The following is a 17,370-nucleotide window of genomic DNA, read 5'->3' on the forward strand; positions in this document are numbered from 1 at the left end:
ACTTCCTTGCTCCCATTATTGCGTGGGTTACTCCCTCCATCAATAAAGAGTGGGACCCAACTTCCTTGCTCCCACCACGTACCCTGTTGTGGTACCACGTACCCTGTTGTGGTGCCACGTGCCCTGTTGTGGTGCCACGTATCCCGTTGTGGTACCACGTACCCTGTTGTGGTGCCACGTACCCTGTTGTGGTACCACGTACCCTGTTGTGGTACCACGCACCCTGTTGTATAACCACGTACCCTGTTGTGGTGCCACATACTCAATTGGGGTACCACAATGAGGTGAACGTCTCTTTCATCAAGTTTTCCAGCTATGTGGGTGGAGTTTTTGAAAATGGGTCTCATTTACCCTCTAATTCCTTCTGACTTCCGCTTAAAATTTGAAGGTTTTGTTGTTTAAGAAATTTGCTTACAATTGCGTTATAAGTTATAAGTTATAAATCATCATTCACTGTAAGATTTCCTAAGTTCACAATAAAAAGTGTTCAATTTTTAAGTCCTTACATCGAGTTGAGTTCTTCGTGTACTCGCTGCTCAAGTTAAAATATTTAATTCCTCTCTCGTCTGATGCAAATTGAACGGAAATGAGTTTGTCTAATAGGATTTAGTGACGCTCCAATCGTNTTATTGCCTGGGTTCACTCCATCAATAAAGAGTGGGGCCCAACTTCCTTGTTCCCATTATTGCCTGGGTTCACTCCATCAATAAAGAGTGGGGCCCAACTTCCTTGTTCCCATTATTGCCTGGGTTCACTCCATCAATAAAGAGTGGGGCCCAACTTCCTTGTTCCCATTATTGCCTGGGTTCACTCCATCAATAAAGAGTGGGGCCCAACTTCCTTGTTCCCATTATTGCCTGGGTTCACTCCATCAATAAAGAGTGGGGCCCAACTTCCTTGTTCCCATTATTGCCTGGGTTCACTCCATCAATAAAGAGTGGGGCCCAACTTCCTTGTTCCCATTATTGCCTGGGTTCACTCCATCAATAAAGAGTGGGGCCCAACTTCCTTGTTCCCATTATTGCCTGGGTTCACTCCATCAATAAAGAGTGGGGCCCAACTTCCTTGTTCCCATTATTGCCTGGGTTCACTCCATCAATAAAGAGTGGGGCCCAACTTCCTTGTTCCCATTATTGCCTGGGTTCACTCCATCAATAAAGAGTGGGGCCCAACTTCCTTGTTCCCATTATTGCCTGGGTTCACTCCATCAATAAAGAGTGGGGCCCAACTTCCTTGTTCCCATTATTGCCTGGGTTCACTCCATCAATAAAGAGTGGGGCCCAACTTCCTTGTTCCCATTATTGCCTGGGTTCACTCCATCAATAAAGAGTGGGGCCCAACTTCCTTGTTCCCATTATTGCCTGGGTTCACTCCATCAATAAAGAGTGGGGCCCAACTTCCTTGTTCCCATTATTGCCTGGGTTCACTCCATCAATAAAGAGTGGGGCCCAACTTCCTTGTTCCCATTATTGCCTGGGTTCACTCCATCAATAAAGAGTGGGGCCCAACTTCCTTGTTCCCATTATTGCCTGGGTTCACTCCATCAATAAAGAGTGGGGCCCAACTTCCTTGTTCCCATTATTGCCTGGGTTCACTCCATCAATAAAGAGTGGGGCCCAACTTCCTTGTTCCCATTATTGCCTGGGTTCACTCCATCAATAAAGAGTGGGGCCCAACTTCCTTGTTCCCATTATTGCCTGGGTTCACTCCATCAATAAAGAGTGGGGCCCAACTTCCTTGTTCCCATTATTGCGTGGGTTCACTCCATCAATAAAGAGTGGGGCCCAACTTCCTTGCTCCCATTATTGCGTGGGTTCACTCCCTCCAGCAATAGAGTGGGGCCCGACTTCCTTGCTCCCATTATTGCGTGGGTTCACTCACTCCATCAATAAAGAGTGGGACCCAACTTCCTTGCTCCCATTATTGCGTGGGTTCACTCCATCAATAAAGAGTGGGGCCAACTTCCTTGCTCCCATTATTGCGTGGGTTCACTCCCTCCATCAATAAAGAGTGGGGCCTGTCTCTTATACACATCTAGATGTGTATAAGAGACAGATATTACATCCATTGAAGAAAATGAATATGAGATACAATATAGTACGAGTGGATCAAATGTAGCCTAATAAATAATTATGTCATCGAAAAACACATCCATATAGAAATGCACAATTTAGTTCTTATGGCTCGATNATTGCGTGGGTTCACTCCAGCAATAAAGAGTGGGCCCAACTTCCTTGCTCCCATTATTGCGTGGGTTCACTCCAGCAATAAAGAGTGGGCCCAACTTCCTTGCTCCCATTATTGCGTGGGTTCACTCCAGCAATAAAGAGTGGGCCCAACTTCCTTGCTCCCATTATTGCGTGGGTTCACTCCAGCAATAAAGAGTGGGCCCAACTTCCTTGCTCCCATTATTGCGTGGGTTCACTCCAGCAATAAAGAGTGGGCCCAACTTCCTTGCTCCCATTATTGCGTGGGTTCACTCCAGCAATAAAGAGTGGGCCCAACTTCCTTGCTCCCATTATTGCGTGGGTTCACTCCAGCAATAAAGAGTGGGCCCAACTTCCTTGCTCCCATTATTGCGTGGGTTCACTCCAGCAATAAAGAGTGGGGCCCAACTTCCTTGCTCCCATTATTGCGTGGGTTCACTCACTCTGCTCCCGTTCTTTTCATATTTTCATTCAGCTTTCGCGATTCTGTTCTAATTTTCCCCTCCATTTCTCACCCATACGTTAATTTTTGTTCTTATAGTTCACTTTTGCCTGCAATGTAGGACAGAGCGCAATCGCTCAGCGTTCTTTGATCCAATTTATAATTTCCATCAGTACTCGATTTCATCTCATCTAATTGTTCTGTTTTATTGGTTTCTACCTAAATCATATGCTTTTTCGGGCACTCATGATCAAAAATTAAGTTGATTGTGATCAGAAATGGCTTCATTTCGATGGCAATAACTGATATATACTAATACATAGTGAGCATATCGTATACTTTATTATCACTTATATCAAAATTCAGTTTATGCACAATTACGTACAAAATTCATCGCTGTGTTGGTGGCCGAAGTGTCCATCTTATCGGCCGGCCAACTGGCGGCCCTGCTGCTTCACGGCGCCGGTCGCCTGCTTATTAACGGCTCTGAATTATTTCCTCCCTTGTGTTGGTTGTTATATTTTTGACAGTGCCATTGTAATACCAATGTACTAGTTATGGTAGTGTAATAGTGTCACTTTGATACCACTGTGCTACTTATATCAGTGCGCCAGTGTCATTTTAATACCTGCATTTTAATACCTAATAGAGCTATTTATGGTGCTGTACTACTGTCGCTCTAATACCATTGATACCAGTTCACTAGTGTGACATTAATACCTCTGTATCATTAATATCAGTGCACTAGTGTCACATAATACCATTGATGTCATTGTTTCAGTTTCCCCTTTTACCACCCTACTATCGACATCAGTGCACTAGTTCAAATTTAATACCATTGACACCAGTGCACTAGTTCAAATTTAATACCATATACATGAGTGCTCTAGTTTAAATTTAATACCATATACATGAGTGCACTAGTTTAAATTTATTATCATAGACATCATTGCACTAGTTTCAATTTAATACCATATACATGAGTGCACTAGTTTAAATTTAATAACACAGAGATCAGTGCACTAGTTTAAATTTAATACCATAGACACCATTGCACTAGTTCAAATTTAATACTAAAGACATCAGTGCCCTAGTTTAAATTTAATACCATAGACATCAGTGCACTAGTTTCACGTTATACCACCACCCTACGCCTCAGCAAGAAGCCCATCGCTAAGATGCACCCTGACTCCTTCAAGTGTGAGTAGAATGCGTAGGAATAACATTACTGCCCTACAAGTGTGAGTAGGATGCGTAGGAATATCATTAACGCCCTACTAGTGTGAGTAGGATGCGTAGGAATATCATTAGCGCCCTACTAGTGTGAGTAGGATGCGTAGGAATATCATTACCGCCCTACTATTGTGAGTAGGATGCGTAGGAATAGCATTACCGCCCTACTAGTGTGAGTAGGATGCGTAGGAATAACATTACCGCCCTACTATTGTGAGTAGGATGCGTAGGAATAACATTACCGCCCTACTAGTGTGAGTAGCATGCGTAGGAATAGCATTACCGCCCTACTAGTGTGAGTAAGATGCGTAGGAATAACATTACCGCTCTATTAGTGTGAGTATTACTAGCACCAGACTCCTTCTAGGGTGATTAGTGCGCGCATATATAGGAGTTTCATTATCGCGAGACACGGGTATAAATGGTAAGAAAAAATTTAAGAACAGTAATCCTGGCACAGTTATTCAGAGTACGATTAGAAATGAACATGATTTATTGTCTTTACACTGCCATCGTTGGCGCAAGGGGTAATTTTTTTCAATTCACTATTCACGTAGATTAGTTCCGTTTTTCATTCATAAACACGAGTTTTTTTCGATATTTGATAGCGAAGTGAAAATATTAATTAAAGGTAGGTGTATCAACCGAACTCCGTAGTGATATCATGTTACTTTCAGTTGCGTAAATCAACGTTTAACTCTTAAACCCGTACCATAACACGTAAATTTAATAAAATTTATAAATTCATAAATTAAATTTATAACGTCAGAAATTTATGACGTTAAGTCATAAGTGGGAAAAATTGCCAAACTTTTTAAATCGATGGAGGTATTGATGTTTTTTTTGACTAGCAAATGGGGTTTGAAAAATCAATGGCGGATTATTAGAAGATACCAAATAACTACCAGATGTCTTGTGCGTATGAGCGTCTAACATGCTGGGGTAGGAAAGTACTTTTCTTGTCATCAGCTAAAGAAAATTGTGGCGTGCATCAAAATTGGAATTCTGAGGGGCCGATGGAATTTCATAATATTTGTAACTTCATTTAATGAGGATGAGTTTATATAATGACTATGAAAATGTACCTTCGAAGTACCTAATTGAAATTGATCAATGGACATGAGTCGACCAACCGTCAGCCATTCACTGCCCAGCGCAGAATGGGTCGATTGTTTGTTAAGGGTGAGCCATGATGAAGGCCGAACTCTCATTAGCTCGACAAGTCAATTAATTAAGCTGCCCATAACACATTGCAAACGTTTGAATTGTTCACCTGCTGATTAATCACCTCGGAATCATCAGTTGAGAGACCATAAACAGACTCGGCAGTCATTCGGCGCCCGTTCTATCATCGATCACTTAGGCTCCTGAACAATAACGCCATCATAGGCATGCCGGTGTGTTTACTTTCTTTTGCGGCTAGATTACTAACGGAGAAATTCGTATATTATTACTACTACTTTATTTTGCAGCTGGATCACTAACATTGTAGAAATACGTATATTTTTTAGTACGGCTAAATTATTATTTGTCTTTTGAACGCTGTTTCTCAAACTTGAATCTACACTACATGAAAAATTACCATGATATTTTTATCGATGTTTTTAAGTACACAAGACCTTCGATTGAGACTAAACTGTTCTGAAAAAGTACCTACCAAAAATTTTATTGAAGAATATATGGCTTTTGAACTATTTTAAAATAAAAAACGTGTTGTTGTAGGCTATCGTCAGCCATTCCGAGGCATCTGAAAATAATGCAACGATTTTTGCAAAATCGACTTTAGAATCCCAGCTCGAGAAAGATCGCAGGTCGTTCTATTGGATTTAGCCGCGCCTCGGCCAAATGGTAGTGAGAGAGGCAGAAATTCTTATATTTTTATTACTACTTTATTTCCAGCTAGATCACAACATCCGAGAAATACGTATATTTTTTAGTACTACTTTATCTTGCGGGTAGTTTGCTAACATCAGAGAAATTCCTATATTTTTATTACTACTTCATTTTGCGGGTAGATTAATATCATATAAAAACCTTCCGTAAAAAACCTTGATGTAATTCGATTATAGATATTTCCGGTTCAATATATTTCTATTGTATAGCAACAGATTCATCTATGAATGACCCTTCTTAATTAAGTGTATAGAAGAAATTGGTTTAAATATTTCATGGGCGAACCGAAATGGCCCGACGAAGCTATGTTGTGAGCGGAATCAGGGCTAAATTATTGTTAGTCTTTTGAGCTCTGTTTCTCCAACTTGAACCTATACACTACATGACAAATTACCATGAAATTTTTATCGATGTTTTTAAGTACCCAAAGCCTTCGATTGAGATTGAACTATTCTGAACAAGTAGGTACCTAACACAAATTTTATTCAAGAATATGGCTTTTAAACCATTTTAAAATAAAAAAGCGAGTTATTGCGGGCTTTCATCGGCCATTCTGAAGCCACTGAAAATAATGCAATGATATTTGCAAAATCGACTTTAGAATCCCAGCTCGAGAAAGATCGCAGGTCGTTCTATTGGATTTAGCCGCGCCTCGGCCAAATGGTAGTGAGAGAGGCCACATTTTTGAGCGTCTTCAAAGGCCAGGTCATGAAGGCAATCCTCTCTGACGCTCCACATTGCCTGGCTTCCCAGGCCTCGACATCGTCGTCGGTAAATGAAAAGTGATGGAAGCCTCGTGCCTCCGACATGAAGCGGTGGCTTCTTATGAATTGGATGCTCGCTACGCGTGCCAAGTTTTGCCAGTTTGCTTTAGCCGGGAATTTGAATCTTGCACTTTTTTTTCATATTGTCTTTCTTGTCTAGATTCATACAAGAATCTTGAATGATTTGTGCTAGCAACATGAATTTGAACATACACTTTTTTCCACATTGTCTATCTTGTCTAGATTCATACAAGAATCTTGGATGATTTGTGATTTGCAACAAGATTTTCTGAGCTGTAATTCAAAAGCAATGCTTCGTTTCCTGCACAGCGGTGGAAATTTCAAAAGTATTGCTGGCAATGGGAAAGCCTTTCACGGAAGTGCGAAAAAAACAAACGAGTTGAAATTCCTGGAGTCCACGGATATAACGTAATATATATAACCTCCTTGAATGGAATATATTCTGCATTGATGATTAATGCAGTAAAACGTGTTGCAATGAGAGTCGCTACAATAAAACGTGTTACAATGAGGGTCGCTACAATAAAACGTGTTACAATGAGGGTCGCTACAATAAAACGTGTTACAATGAGAGCCGCTACAATAAAACGTGTTACAATAAGGGCCGCTACAATAAAACGTGTTACAATAAGGGTTGCTACAATAAAACGTGTAACAATGAGGGTCGCTACAATAAAACGTGTTGCAAAGAGACTGATGCCATTCGCTACAATGCAGCTGGTGATATCTTGTTAGGCTCTGATATGCCCGGGGCGTCGAATACAAGAAATTCTATTCAGGTATTGTCGGTACAAATTTTGCAATGATGTCATTGTGGAGCATTTGGGTTGAAGATTTGAATGAACATCGTTATGATGTTCAAACTGATAAACAGTTTTATGAAACGAATGAGCAGAGTTGGTGAGATCTTACGACGATATGTCTTCTATTCTAAGAAGTTACTAAGTATGTAATGAGTGCTGTTGTCGAGGCTGATCTTGAAATTTTTTTACCATTTGTTCAACTGTTTTGATTTATTTGAACGCGTTTGTTAAGTAAACAGCACAGTTTTACCTAATTTATCATATAGTGACATCTGATGCTTGCCTTAATATCTACAAATTTAACGAAATTTCCAAAAATATTTGTTAGAGTACTATCTTAACATAATGAATTAGTTGTCAGAATGAAATTCGAACTGCAGTTGGCTTTTCACTTCAGCCGCCAATCCCACATGATTCATATTTTTCTGATGCGCTGCAATATTTATTTCGTGCAAAGCTGCAACAAAAATTAATTTTCTGTCGCTGAAGTGTTGATCGGTTCACGGTGCTGACCAAACGATAGGCTTCCCTTTTGCTGCGTTGGAAATTGATTTTTATACCTTGATATTCGGCTCGAAAAATGGCGAGTTGTGACCAGAAACGTTGTGATTATGTGTTCAAATGTTTATTTTGAGTAATTTTAAGTTTAATTTTCGGAAATTCTGTATTTATAGCGCATTTTCTCATTTACGGAAAAAAGGGCGCTATTGTGCTCGTCATGTCCGTCCGTCTGTCCGTCCGTCTGTCTGTCCGTCCGTGACTTCACGTTTTCGTCGACGAGAAAATGCGCGCTCTGTCACTCACTGCAGTGAGTACTAAGTCATATTTTTTAATTTAAACCCGTTTTTTTCATCCGAAATAATTAGTGCGTAAATTTTTTTAGATATAGGGACTATAATTAGGTTTTTCAATTAATATTTGTGTTCATTCGCGTTCGGACGTTTTGACTATTATACATACATGTATATCGCTGACACTATCATATATTCAGCATGCCAGTGAACTGCAGGGAGAACGACCATATAAATTACAGGTAGACTATTTCAATCGAAGCATACAAATTTATCAGTAATAATATCAGTATTAAGTATGAAACGATAATCGATATGATTTTTGACGGAGTGCAAGAATTTGAATTCATCGTTGCATGAAAAAATATCAGTATTTTACAGCGCATTTTTTGGATGTCGCTAAGTGACAGTCTTTTGCACCCTTCTTATTCGCATTGGTAACATTTACATGGATTGTTTTATAGAAAGATTGTTCCCATGATCCTGCTTATTTTTCTACTCCTAATTTAGATAACTTAGTTCAATGGTTCACAATACGAGTTGAAATTTTCGTGCATTGTTGCCCTCATATCAAACGTATCGTATTTTATGACTCATTATGCCATTACCATTCTTACTTTAGAAGCTTTTAATTAACATTCATTATTTTGTTTTAATGTCGAAACTTTTCATTTTATTATTTTTATTATTTTTTATCTATTTATGCATTATTATTTGAATTATTATCGATATCTATGCATTATCATTGTTATCATGATAATGATTGTGACAACAGGCAGCACGGAGCTGCGCGCGCAGCACGCTGGCCGCTGCGCCGCGTCGCTGCCTTGCCCCACCCCCTGCACCTGCGACGCTACGCGGGTAGACTGCTCTGGCCGGGCCCTCTCTGCCCTGCCCACTCTGCCTGCCCACACAACCCACCTGTGAGTGTCTGCCCACACAACCAACACCACACTGCCTGCCCACACAACCCACCTGTGAGTGTCTGCCCACACAACCCACCTGTGAGTGTCTGCACACACAACCCACTTGGTAATCTTGGTAATCTTTTTACTTGTTTAGGACATAGCAGTCCCAGGCCACGATGGATCGCCGCCTCTGATTATCGTTCATCCGCCCTCATTTGGGCCACCTGAAGTACGATGCTGTTGCTTGCTTCTCGCCGCTGTTAGTGTTGCAGGGGAGGTCGATCTGGGATTGTGCCCAGGAAAACGTCCAGTTGTCTCTTGAAGGTCTCCAGGGTGAACTCCCCCTCTCTTAGAACCTTTGGTAGGACGTTGAACAGCCTTGGCCCTTCAACGGAAAGTGATCTTTCCCGCAGGGATTGAAATCTGACTGCGGATCTGTTACGTAATGAGGGATCTTGCACAGTCTCCCCCTTCTCTCGTTGTGATATGTCTCAATCCTGAAGGTCTCGCTCTCGAAGTTTGGCACTATTCCGGTTATCATTTTCCATGTGTACAGAATGACATACCTCTCCCGTCTCTTCTGCAGTGAGTACAGTCCCAGGCGCTCGAGCCTCCTTCATCCCTCTGATCCTGGAAGTGAAGGTTCGCAGGACACCTTCCAGTTGCCGCACTCCAGCATGGTCAGGATTTGGTGGTGATGCTCCAGTAACTGAGACAAACAGGAACGATTTCGTCTAAAACCGTGTTGCCTTCTGTTGAAAAGGTCAGCGTCTTCCATGTACTGCACCAACCTTCTGGCAACAACCTTTTCAAATACTTTGATTACGTGTGATGTCAATGTAACCGGCCTGTAATTTTGGGGTTTGTCTCATTCACCTCTTTGTAGATAGGGGTAATTAGCCCTAATTTTAGGTCACTTGGAACATTTCCTTCACTCAATGATGTTTTCCAGAGCAAAGTCAGAGAGACCTTTAGTGCACCGACACATTTTTTCAGTAATACTGCAGGGAGCATAACCCACAACCCACCTGTGAGTGGGTAGTGTGGGTGGGGCGCACATCATACCCCATCACTGCATCGCTCCCATCATCACACCCTCATCACTACACCCACCCCACATCACCCCCTCACCACACCCACCCTCATCATACCCTCATCATTACACCACCCCTACATCACACCCTCATCATCACAATCGCCCACATCACCCCCCCCCCAGGGACCTGAGTTACAATGAGCTGCACGGGGCCCCGCTCTCGGTAGCCGCGCTGCCGCGGCTGCAGCATCTCGACGTCTCGCACAACAGACTCTCCCTGCTGCCTCTGGCGCTGCTCAACGCTGCACCTAACCTCAGATCTCTGTTAGTACCTTACTTCTTAATGATTTTTAATCAATTTTAATTAATTTTGTCCTATTATTAATTAATTGTTTCTTGTTGATAACTATCTGGTAGTATCAGTTAAGCAGCGCCTCTGGCGCTGCTTAACGCTGCACCTAACCTCAAATCTCTGTTAGTACCTAACTTCTTAATGATTAATTAATCAATTTTAATTAATTTTGTCCTATTATTAATTAATTGTATCTTATTAATGACTCTTTGGTAGTGTCAGCACCTCTCTTGTTAATAACTCTCTGGTAGTTTCAGTACCTCTCTTGTTAATAACTCTCTGGTAGTTTCAGTACCTCTCTTGTTAATAACTCTCTGGTAGTGTCAGTACCTCTCTTGTTATTTATGTTTTTATGCTTGAATAATTTGGCAGTTTTTCCAAGTGGTGATTTGGCTTGCCTGTAACATGTGAGGGCAGAATTATTGAGCAATCAATCCTACTTTAGGTTTTGGTGCTGTAAGCAATCTAGTTGTAAATCCATGTTGTTCTTCATTTATTAATTATATACAATGAATTAATGGATATTGTTGCATAGCAGGACGATATTTGTGGGGTCATTTAGCTGGTTTAGCATTTCCCTATTAATTGTAATATTGTTCATGAAATTTTTGGCAGTACTAGGTTAACTAATGCTGAATAAATTAATTTTATTTTAGCATCTAGGACTAATTTTTTGGTGTTAGTTATACACAATTCTCGTCTAAAGTTTACCTGCTAGAAGTTTTTTACAATGAATCCTGAGCAACTTATCTTATTGCATAGTATCTTAAATTTTCAATGACGCATCTAGGGAAGTATTTTCATCAAAAAATCACATAAAATGCTGTATTTGCTCGAACATTCGAAATTTATGTTAATGATAGAATGACATATAAAGACTTTATGGACACATGAAGGTAGCATAAATTTCCACACCACCATCGTGGGAAAAGTGAGACATATATGAGAATTGGATGAGTTCTGCGACTTTGCGTAATTGAAACACGATCGAAACCTGCATAGAGGAATATTCCATCTTTAGAAGTTTAATTAATGCCCTTTTGGGCTAAAATTAAAACGGGCATTCTCGTTTTTGCTTCAATTCATACTTCCATTATATATTTAAGTTGTCACTTGAATCGCAGATATCCAAATTCGATGCCTCGAAGTTACTATAACTTACACCGATGAGATTAGGCAAATTGATTACAGAACTGGGGCCATACTTTCAAAACTCGCTACGTTAGCGTAAGTACTTACGCTCTATTTTCTTGTATATGATTGGTGGACTTTGCTTGAAAGGCCGTCAATGATTGGCTGATGAACTTACGATCTCTTAACTTTTTTCGAAAGTATGGGCCCTGTTACAGAATGAACTACCTTAAGATGGTCGCTGTGTTTGGGTTCTGTTTTGGTTCTAGCACTGTAACGATAATTATAGTCGAACCTGCTGCTGCCCATAGTAATGATAAACATGGCTTTAAATATATATTATTTGTTTGTAGGTAAATTGTTATTGGCGACGAATTTTTTTAAATGGCATAAAATGTTCATACGAGTTTAGTCACCAGAAAGGATTTTGTTTCAACCGAGTCTAAATATAATTGTTCTATATGTCTTTTAAATTTGTACATTATGCCGTTGGAAATTAATTAGTCATCTCTTTTTAAAAGTCCTAATCAAAAATTTTAACACGTCGATTGTGATGTCAACATAGCGTCATGTGAAGTGCACATCCAACGTAACACGATGGAAAGCGTTGACGAATAGTTTTTTGGTTTGTATTTACGTAATTTATAACCAGAAAAGACATTAAGCGTTCCATTTTTCAACCTTAATTGGAACTGAAATGTTTCAAAGTTTTTTGGTTGTTTGCTGATACTCCACCAATTTTGAATACTAATCGGTTTAGGACAAAATTGCTGAAAGGCCCGCATTCCCTATTATTTATTTAATGCTAAAATAGTTACTTTACGCTTGAAATGACTTAGGACCATAGCATTCTTTCCAAGCACTACAAATATATTGTTATAAATGGTCGATTTGAATAGATAGATTGCCATATTAGCAAATAGCAATTTAAAAGGCTTTAAAAAACTCTCTTTTTGTACTCGGGTTATTTTCACAAAATTTCTTTTTGAGAACATTAATTTCAAGGCATTTGCATTACTCGTCGTTCACTTCGCTCTCTTGCGAAGTCGTACGTCTGTCGTGGATCTTATTTTCTTGAATCTATTTCTGCGTTGTCAATCTTTGTGAAAATCTACGCCCCATTGATTTTCCTTTATATTTTTCAGTTATCATTCGCCATATCTCGTTGAACATTACCGTTGCACATTGTTGCTCCGAATTGTGACTGTTATTATTTTACTGCTCAATCCTTTTCTGTTTACATTTTCGTTCTCAATTCATTTATTTGTCGAATTTTTCAGCCGGTAATTTTTTGTTTTCTTTATATTTCACTCCATTCTGTTGCTTCTACTGCTATGTATCTCTTTTTGTCGTATCATCTTTCAATGTTTCACTTGCAGTTTCATTGTGTTTCAAATTAATATTTCTCTTACATGTTTCCACATTATTTTCATAGTACTTACAGATGTTCATGGGAGTAAAAATTTTCGTCTTTTTGCCATTCAGTTTTTCATTATTCGAGTTCTTCGCTTCATTTTTTTTCTTTTGTGATACCGAAACCATCTTCCTTTTCAAGTTTAGTATGAGAAGAATGAACCTACATTCATTCTATCATTTTTATTATTATTATGTTTAATTATAATTACCGGCCCATTTTTACTATGATTTCTGAACATACTCACCTTATCCCGTTTTTTTAAGTCTTCTCATTCAAGTGACCTCTTCACCCAAATCTTATCCATGTCGATTAATTCTCATTTTTCTGATTGCGTCCTTCAATGCATTTATTAAATACCAGACATTGAGTGTGTTTAATGAATTTTTTGAGTGTGTGCATTTACTTCATTCCTGAACATGAATGCCTGTATTTGATCCCCAAAAGTACGAATTTGTTTGATCCCCGAACTTTAATACTTATGTCTAATTTTCAAAACTTGAATGCAGTTCTTCAATTCCCAAAACTAAATGCATTTTTCGAATTCCCAAACTTGATTGCACTTCACTAATTCCACACATCTTCCAGTTTCACTTTCGTCCCGTAATAGTTGAATTCCAACGGTTCAGCCCCCAACTGTCTTGTCCCCATGTCCTTTACTTTTCCTCCCTGAAATCCTGAAATTTTCATTTTAAATTTTACAAAATTTCCCCCGACGCTGTCCCGTTTCGTCCAGCGCATAAGTCAACGTCTCGTATTGTCACTGAAGACATCACCTTTTATTCCATTCTCAAGTCCACGACTGTCCCCACTTGCAGGGACGCGTCCCACAATATGCTGAGCAGCTTTCTGTCCCGAGGGTTGCGTAAACTGCGTAGTCTGAGAACGCTGTGAGTCACCGTCCGTGACCTCAAGTTTTCGTTGACGAGAAAATGCGCTCTCTGTCACTCACTGCAGTGAGTACTGAGTTATATTTTTTTAATGTACAGGCCTTTTTTTACTATGATTTCTGAACAAACCCACCTTATCCAGTTTTTAAATTTCTCATTCAACTAACCTCTTCACCCAAATCTTATACATGTCTGCCAATTCTCATTATTCTGATTGCATCCTTCAATGCATTTTTTAAATGCTCGAACTTGAATGCGTTTAGTAAATTTTTTGAATGTATGCATTCACTTCATTACTGAACATGAATGCTTGTATTTAATCCCCAAAAGGTGCGAATATGTTTCATCCCCGAACTTAAATACTTATGTCTAATTCCCAAAACTTGAATGCAGTTCTTCAATTCCCAAAACTAATGCATTTATCGAATTCCCAAACTTTTTGCATTTGTAGAATTCCTAAACTTGAATGCACTTCACTAATTCCATTCATCTTCCAGATTCACTTTCGTCCCGTAATAGTTGAATTCCAACGCTTCAGCCCTCGTGTCCCCAACTGTCCTGTCCCCTTTTCCTTTACTGTCCCTCCCTGAGATCCTGAAATTGTCATTTTAAATTTCACTCAATTTCCCCTCAAGTCCCGTTTTGTCCAGCGTATAAGTCAACGTCTCGTATTGTCACTGAAGACATCACCTTTTATTCCATCTTCAAGTCCATGACTGTCCTGTTCCCATTTCCCTTACTGCCCCTCTCTGAAATCCTTAAATTGTCATTTTAAATTTCACTCAATTTCCCGTCAAGTCCCGTTTTGTCCAGCGCATAAGTCAACGTCTCGTATTGTCACTGAAGACATCACCTTTTACTCCATCCTCAAGTACACGACTGTCCCACTTGCAGGGACGCGTCCCACAATATGCTGAGCAGCTTTCTGTCCCGAGGGTTGCGTAAACTGCGTAGTCTGAGAACGCTGTGAGTCTTGCTGCATGGGCACCTTGTGTCGAATTGTTGCTGCTGTGTCGTCACTGGGACCTAATGCTTGCAGTTGTTCATTAATCTCAAAGTTTGTGATTTGAGTTAAAATTAATCATTTAACTAATAAAAGAACGTATCTTTACATGAACCTTGCCGACATAAAAGACGTTATGAGTGAACATTTTATTGTGGGTTTTAAACAGACACCAGGTATTGCGCGTACAAATTTCGATAATTTTGGACCTTCAAAGGGACTGAATAACTAAATTGCATTCGCGCATGCCATCCAATTTGACTCTTACATACCGCCACTATCACAATATTTTACTATTCATCGGGAAGTTTTGAAGAAAAAACCTAACTTCTATTGTTTTGAAAATAAGTTACTTACTTATATTCTGTCGTTTGCTCTTGAAGCATTTAATTTTGGGTTGCAATTGCCCATTGGGTGCACTGTTTCTATCTGCAATTTTATTGTAATGCTAATGATTGTTCTCTGTTAGACGTTAAAAAATGGCTTCATGTTTTTAAACGCTGACCAAGAATTACATCGAGAGGCTGATCTTCGTAGCCAACTTTATTTTCCTCCTTTCACTTTACTAGGCTACATATCCATTATTGAACACTTTCCATAAACTGAACACTACCAGACATTGTCGCGTTGCCGGTCATGCATTCCTGCATTGGCGGGTTGTGGTCCATTATTCGTTGTGCTTTGGCTGTCTTAATTACGGATCTTGTTCGCTCTTTAATTTGTATTGTCTGTTCTTTCTTTCCTCTAAATCGTTCCTTTATAAGAATGACTTCTAATTTCTTATACAATGTTCTTGTTGATATGTTTGTGCAAGGCGTGACTAAAACATTCTAACCAAGTAACTGAATTGCAGAGCTCAACATACACTCATGCAAACAATTCACCAAAGATTTCTCGTAACATGTTTGAATAAATCTACTACTCAACTATATTCTCCACAAACTACCGCCAGTGCGTGGAAAAATACTGTTAACAAAATATTTCATTGAACATTCATGTGGTGAAATTTTACTGTTTGTTTCATTTATATCCGTACTTCAATAATCCGTTTAATCTAAAATTACTTGAAAGAACGTATATCTATTTAAATAGTTGCAGTTCAGATTGAAATGACGTCAACCGATGCTAATGTTAATATTTTTCTTTAACAAAAAGAAACTAAAATATTGTTCTCTGGAATGTAATTTCTGTTTTCTGTCAGTAACATCATGTTGGATATTTTTTGGTGTTCACACAGCTGGAAACGTGGTTACGTGTGTGGTTTAGTAAGGGAAGTACGTGGTGTAAAGTGGTTACGTGTGTGGTTTACTAAAATAAAATATTGTACGAGTGAAAAAGAAATATTCCACAGCTTATATTTCACGTGTATTAATATGTTTTTATTGTATGCTTCAAATTTCGGCGTTGAATCTTTCTTCGACAATTTTTTTCCATTTAATCTCAAAATTTATTTTAATCAATCAAAAAGTTTTTTTCTTAGTTAGAAATTGGTAAAATTCGGTCTTGTCATTCATATTTTCAAACTGTGGTTTGTGTCGATTTTTTTTAGTGACTTGTCAAAATTTTGTCGATTCTAGAAAAACTACGGAACGAGTGTCTCGTTTGACAAATTTTCAAATTTGGTCTTATTTTGCTATACACACAAAAACCCAAACCCATGAAAGAAAATTAACTACATCTTTTTTAGAATAATATTCATTTGTATCGTAATATCTAAAACTAATTAAGAATTGATTCATTTAAGGCTCAAATAATTAAATACCTGTTTTTTTAACAGGGTGCTGTCCAATAACCACATCTCGTGTGTATCCGAACGCATCGTGCAGAAGCTACCCAACCTACAGAGACTGTGAGTAGTCCAACCCTGTACATTTATGAGGATATTGTCTATGGATATTACGTTAAATTAATCCCATTGCCACACGAGAAACTTAGATCGAGACATGCCATCAAGCGAAACAAAATTGCTGCAGCCGACGATGGTTATTCTGTTGTACTCTATCGCTGCTTTATCATTTGCTATTTTATCTAAAATTAGGGCATATGAGATTAGAAATAGTTATTAATTCTATTTTAACTGAGCTAAGATATTTCATTCCCATATTTTCACTTTTTAAATGGTTTTATTTTAATACATGCACGCCCTGAAATTCCTTAGATTCAAAACAAATTTTATCTTGAATTCATTTGCATAAAATTATGACTTCAATGAAAACCTCTTAATTCCTTAGCCGTTATAACATTTTAATACTGATAATTTACTTGGTAACGCGTTTTCTTTTATTCCTAACGTCATAAAGTTTTTTTCAACGAATTCAACTGTTCAGTATAGGTCACTTGTTGATGCTGGTCAAATTTGATCTAACTGTTTCTGTACATTCATTTTGTGCAAATATTAACCCTTATCCAGAGTCCTGAACTTTCAAACATTTTGTTGGTTTTCTCCCATTTCAAACAAATGTGTTCTCAAGATATCCTAAAT

At 38.8% G+C, this 17,370-nt stretch overlaps 1 protein-coding gene across 1 annotated transcript in view; it reads left to right on the top strand.

Moving 5' to 3' along the window:
- Positions 1-16,737, top strand: part of LOC108671064 (protein slit) — a gene marked incomplete at both ends in the record, with an annotated part of 31,033 nt that extends 14,296 nt beyond the window's left edge. Inside the window, 4 exon segments of the mRNA XM_047885743.1 lie at positions 3,770-3,849; positions 8,930-9,077; positions 10,282-10,422; positions 16,666-16,737. Coding sequence (XP_047741699.1) covers positions 3,770-3,849; positions 8,930-9,077; positions 10,282-10,422; positions 16,666-16,737 — 441 coding nt within the window.
- Between the last annotated feature and the right edge of the window lie 633 nt (positions 16,738-17,370).

This window comes from Hyalella azteca, unplaced genomic scaffold (genome assembly GCF_000764305.2).
Source record: "Hyalella azteca isolate HAZT.00-mixed unplaced genomic scaffold, Hazt_2.0.2 contig2958, whole genome shotgun sequence".
In the NCBI taxonomy this organism is placed as follows: domain Eukaryota; kingdom Metazoa; phylum Arthropoda; class Malacostraca; order Amphipoda; family Hyalellidae; genus Hyalella; species Hyalella azteca.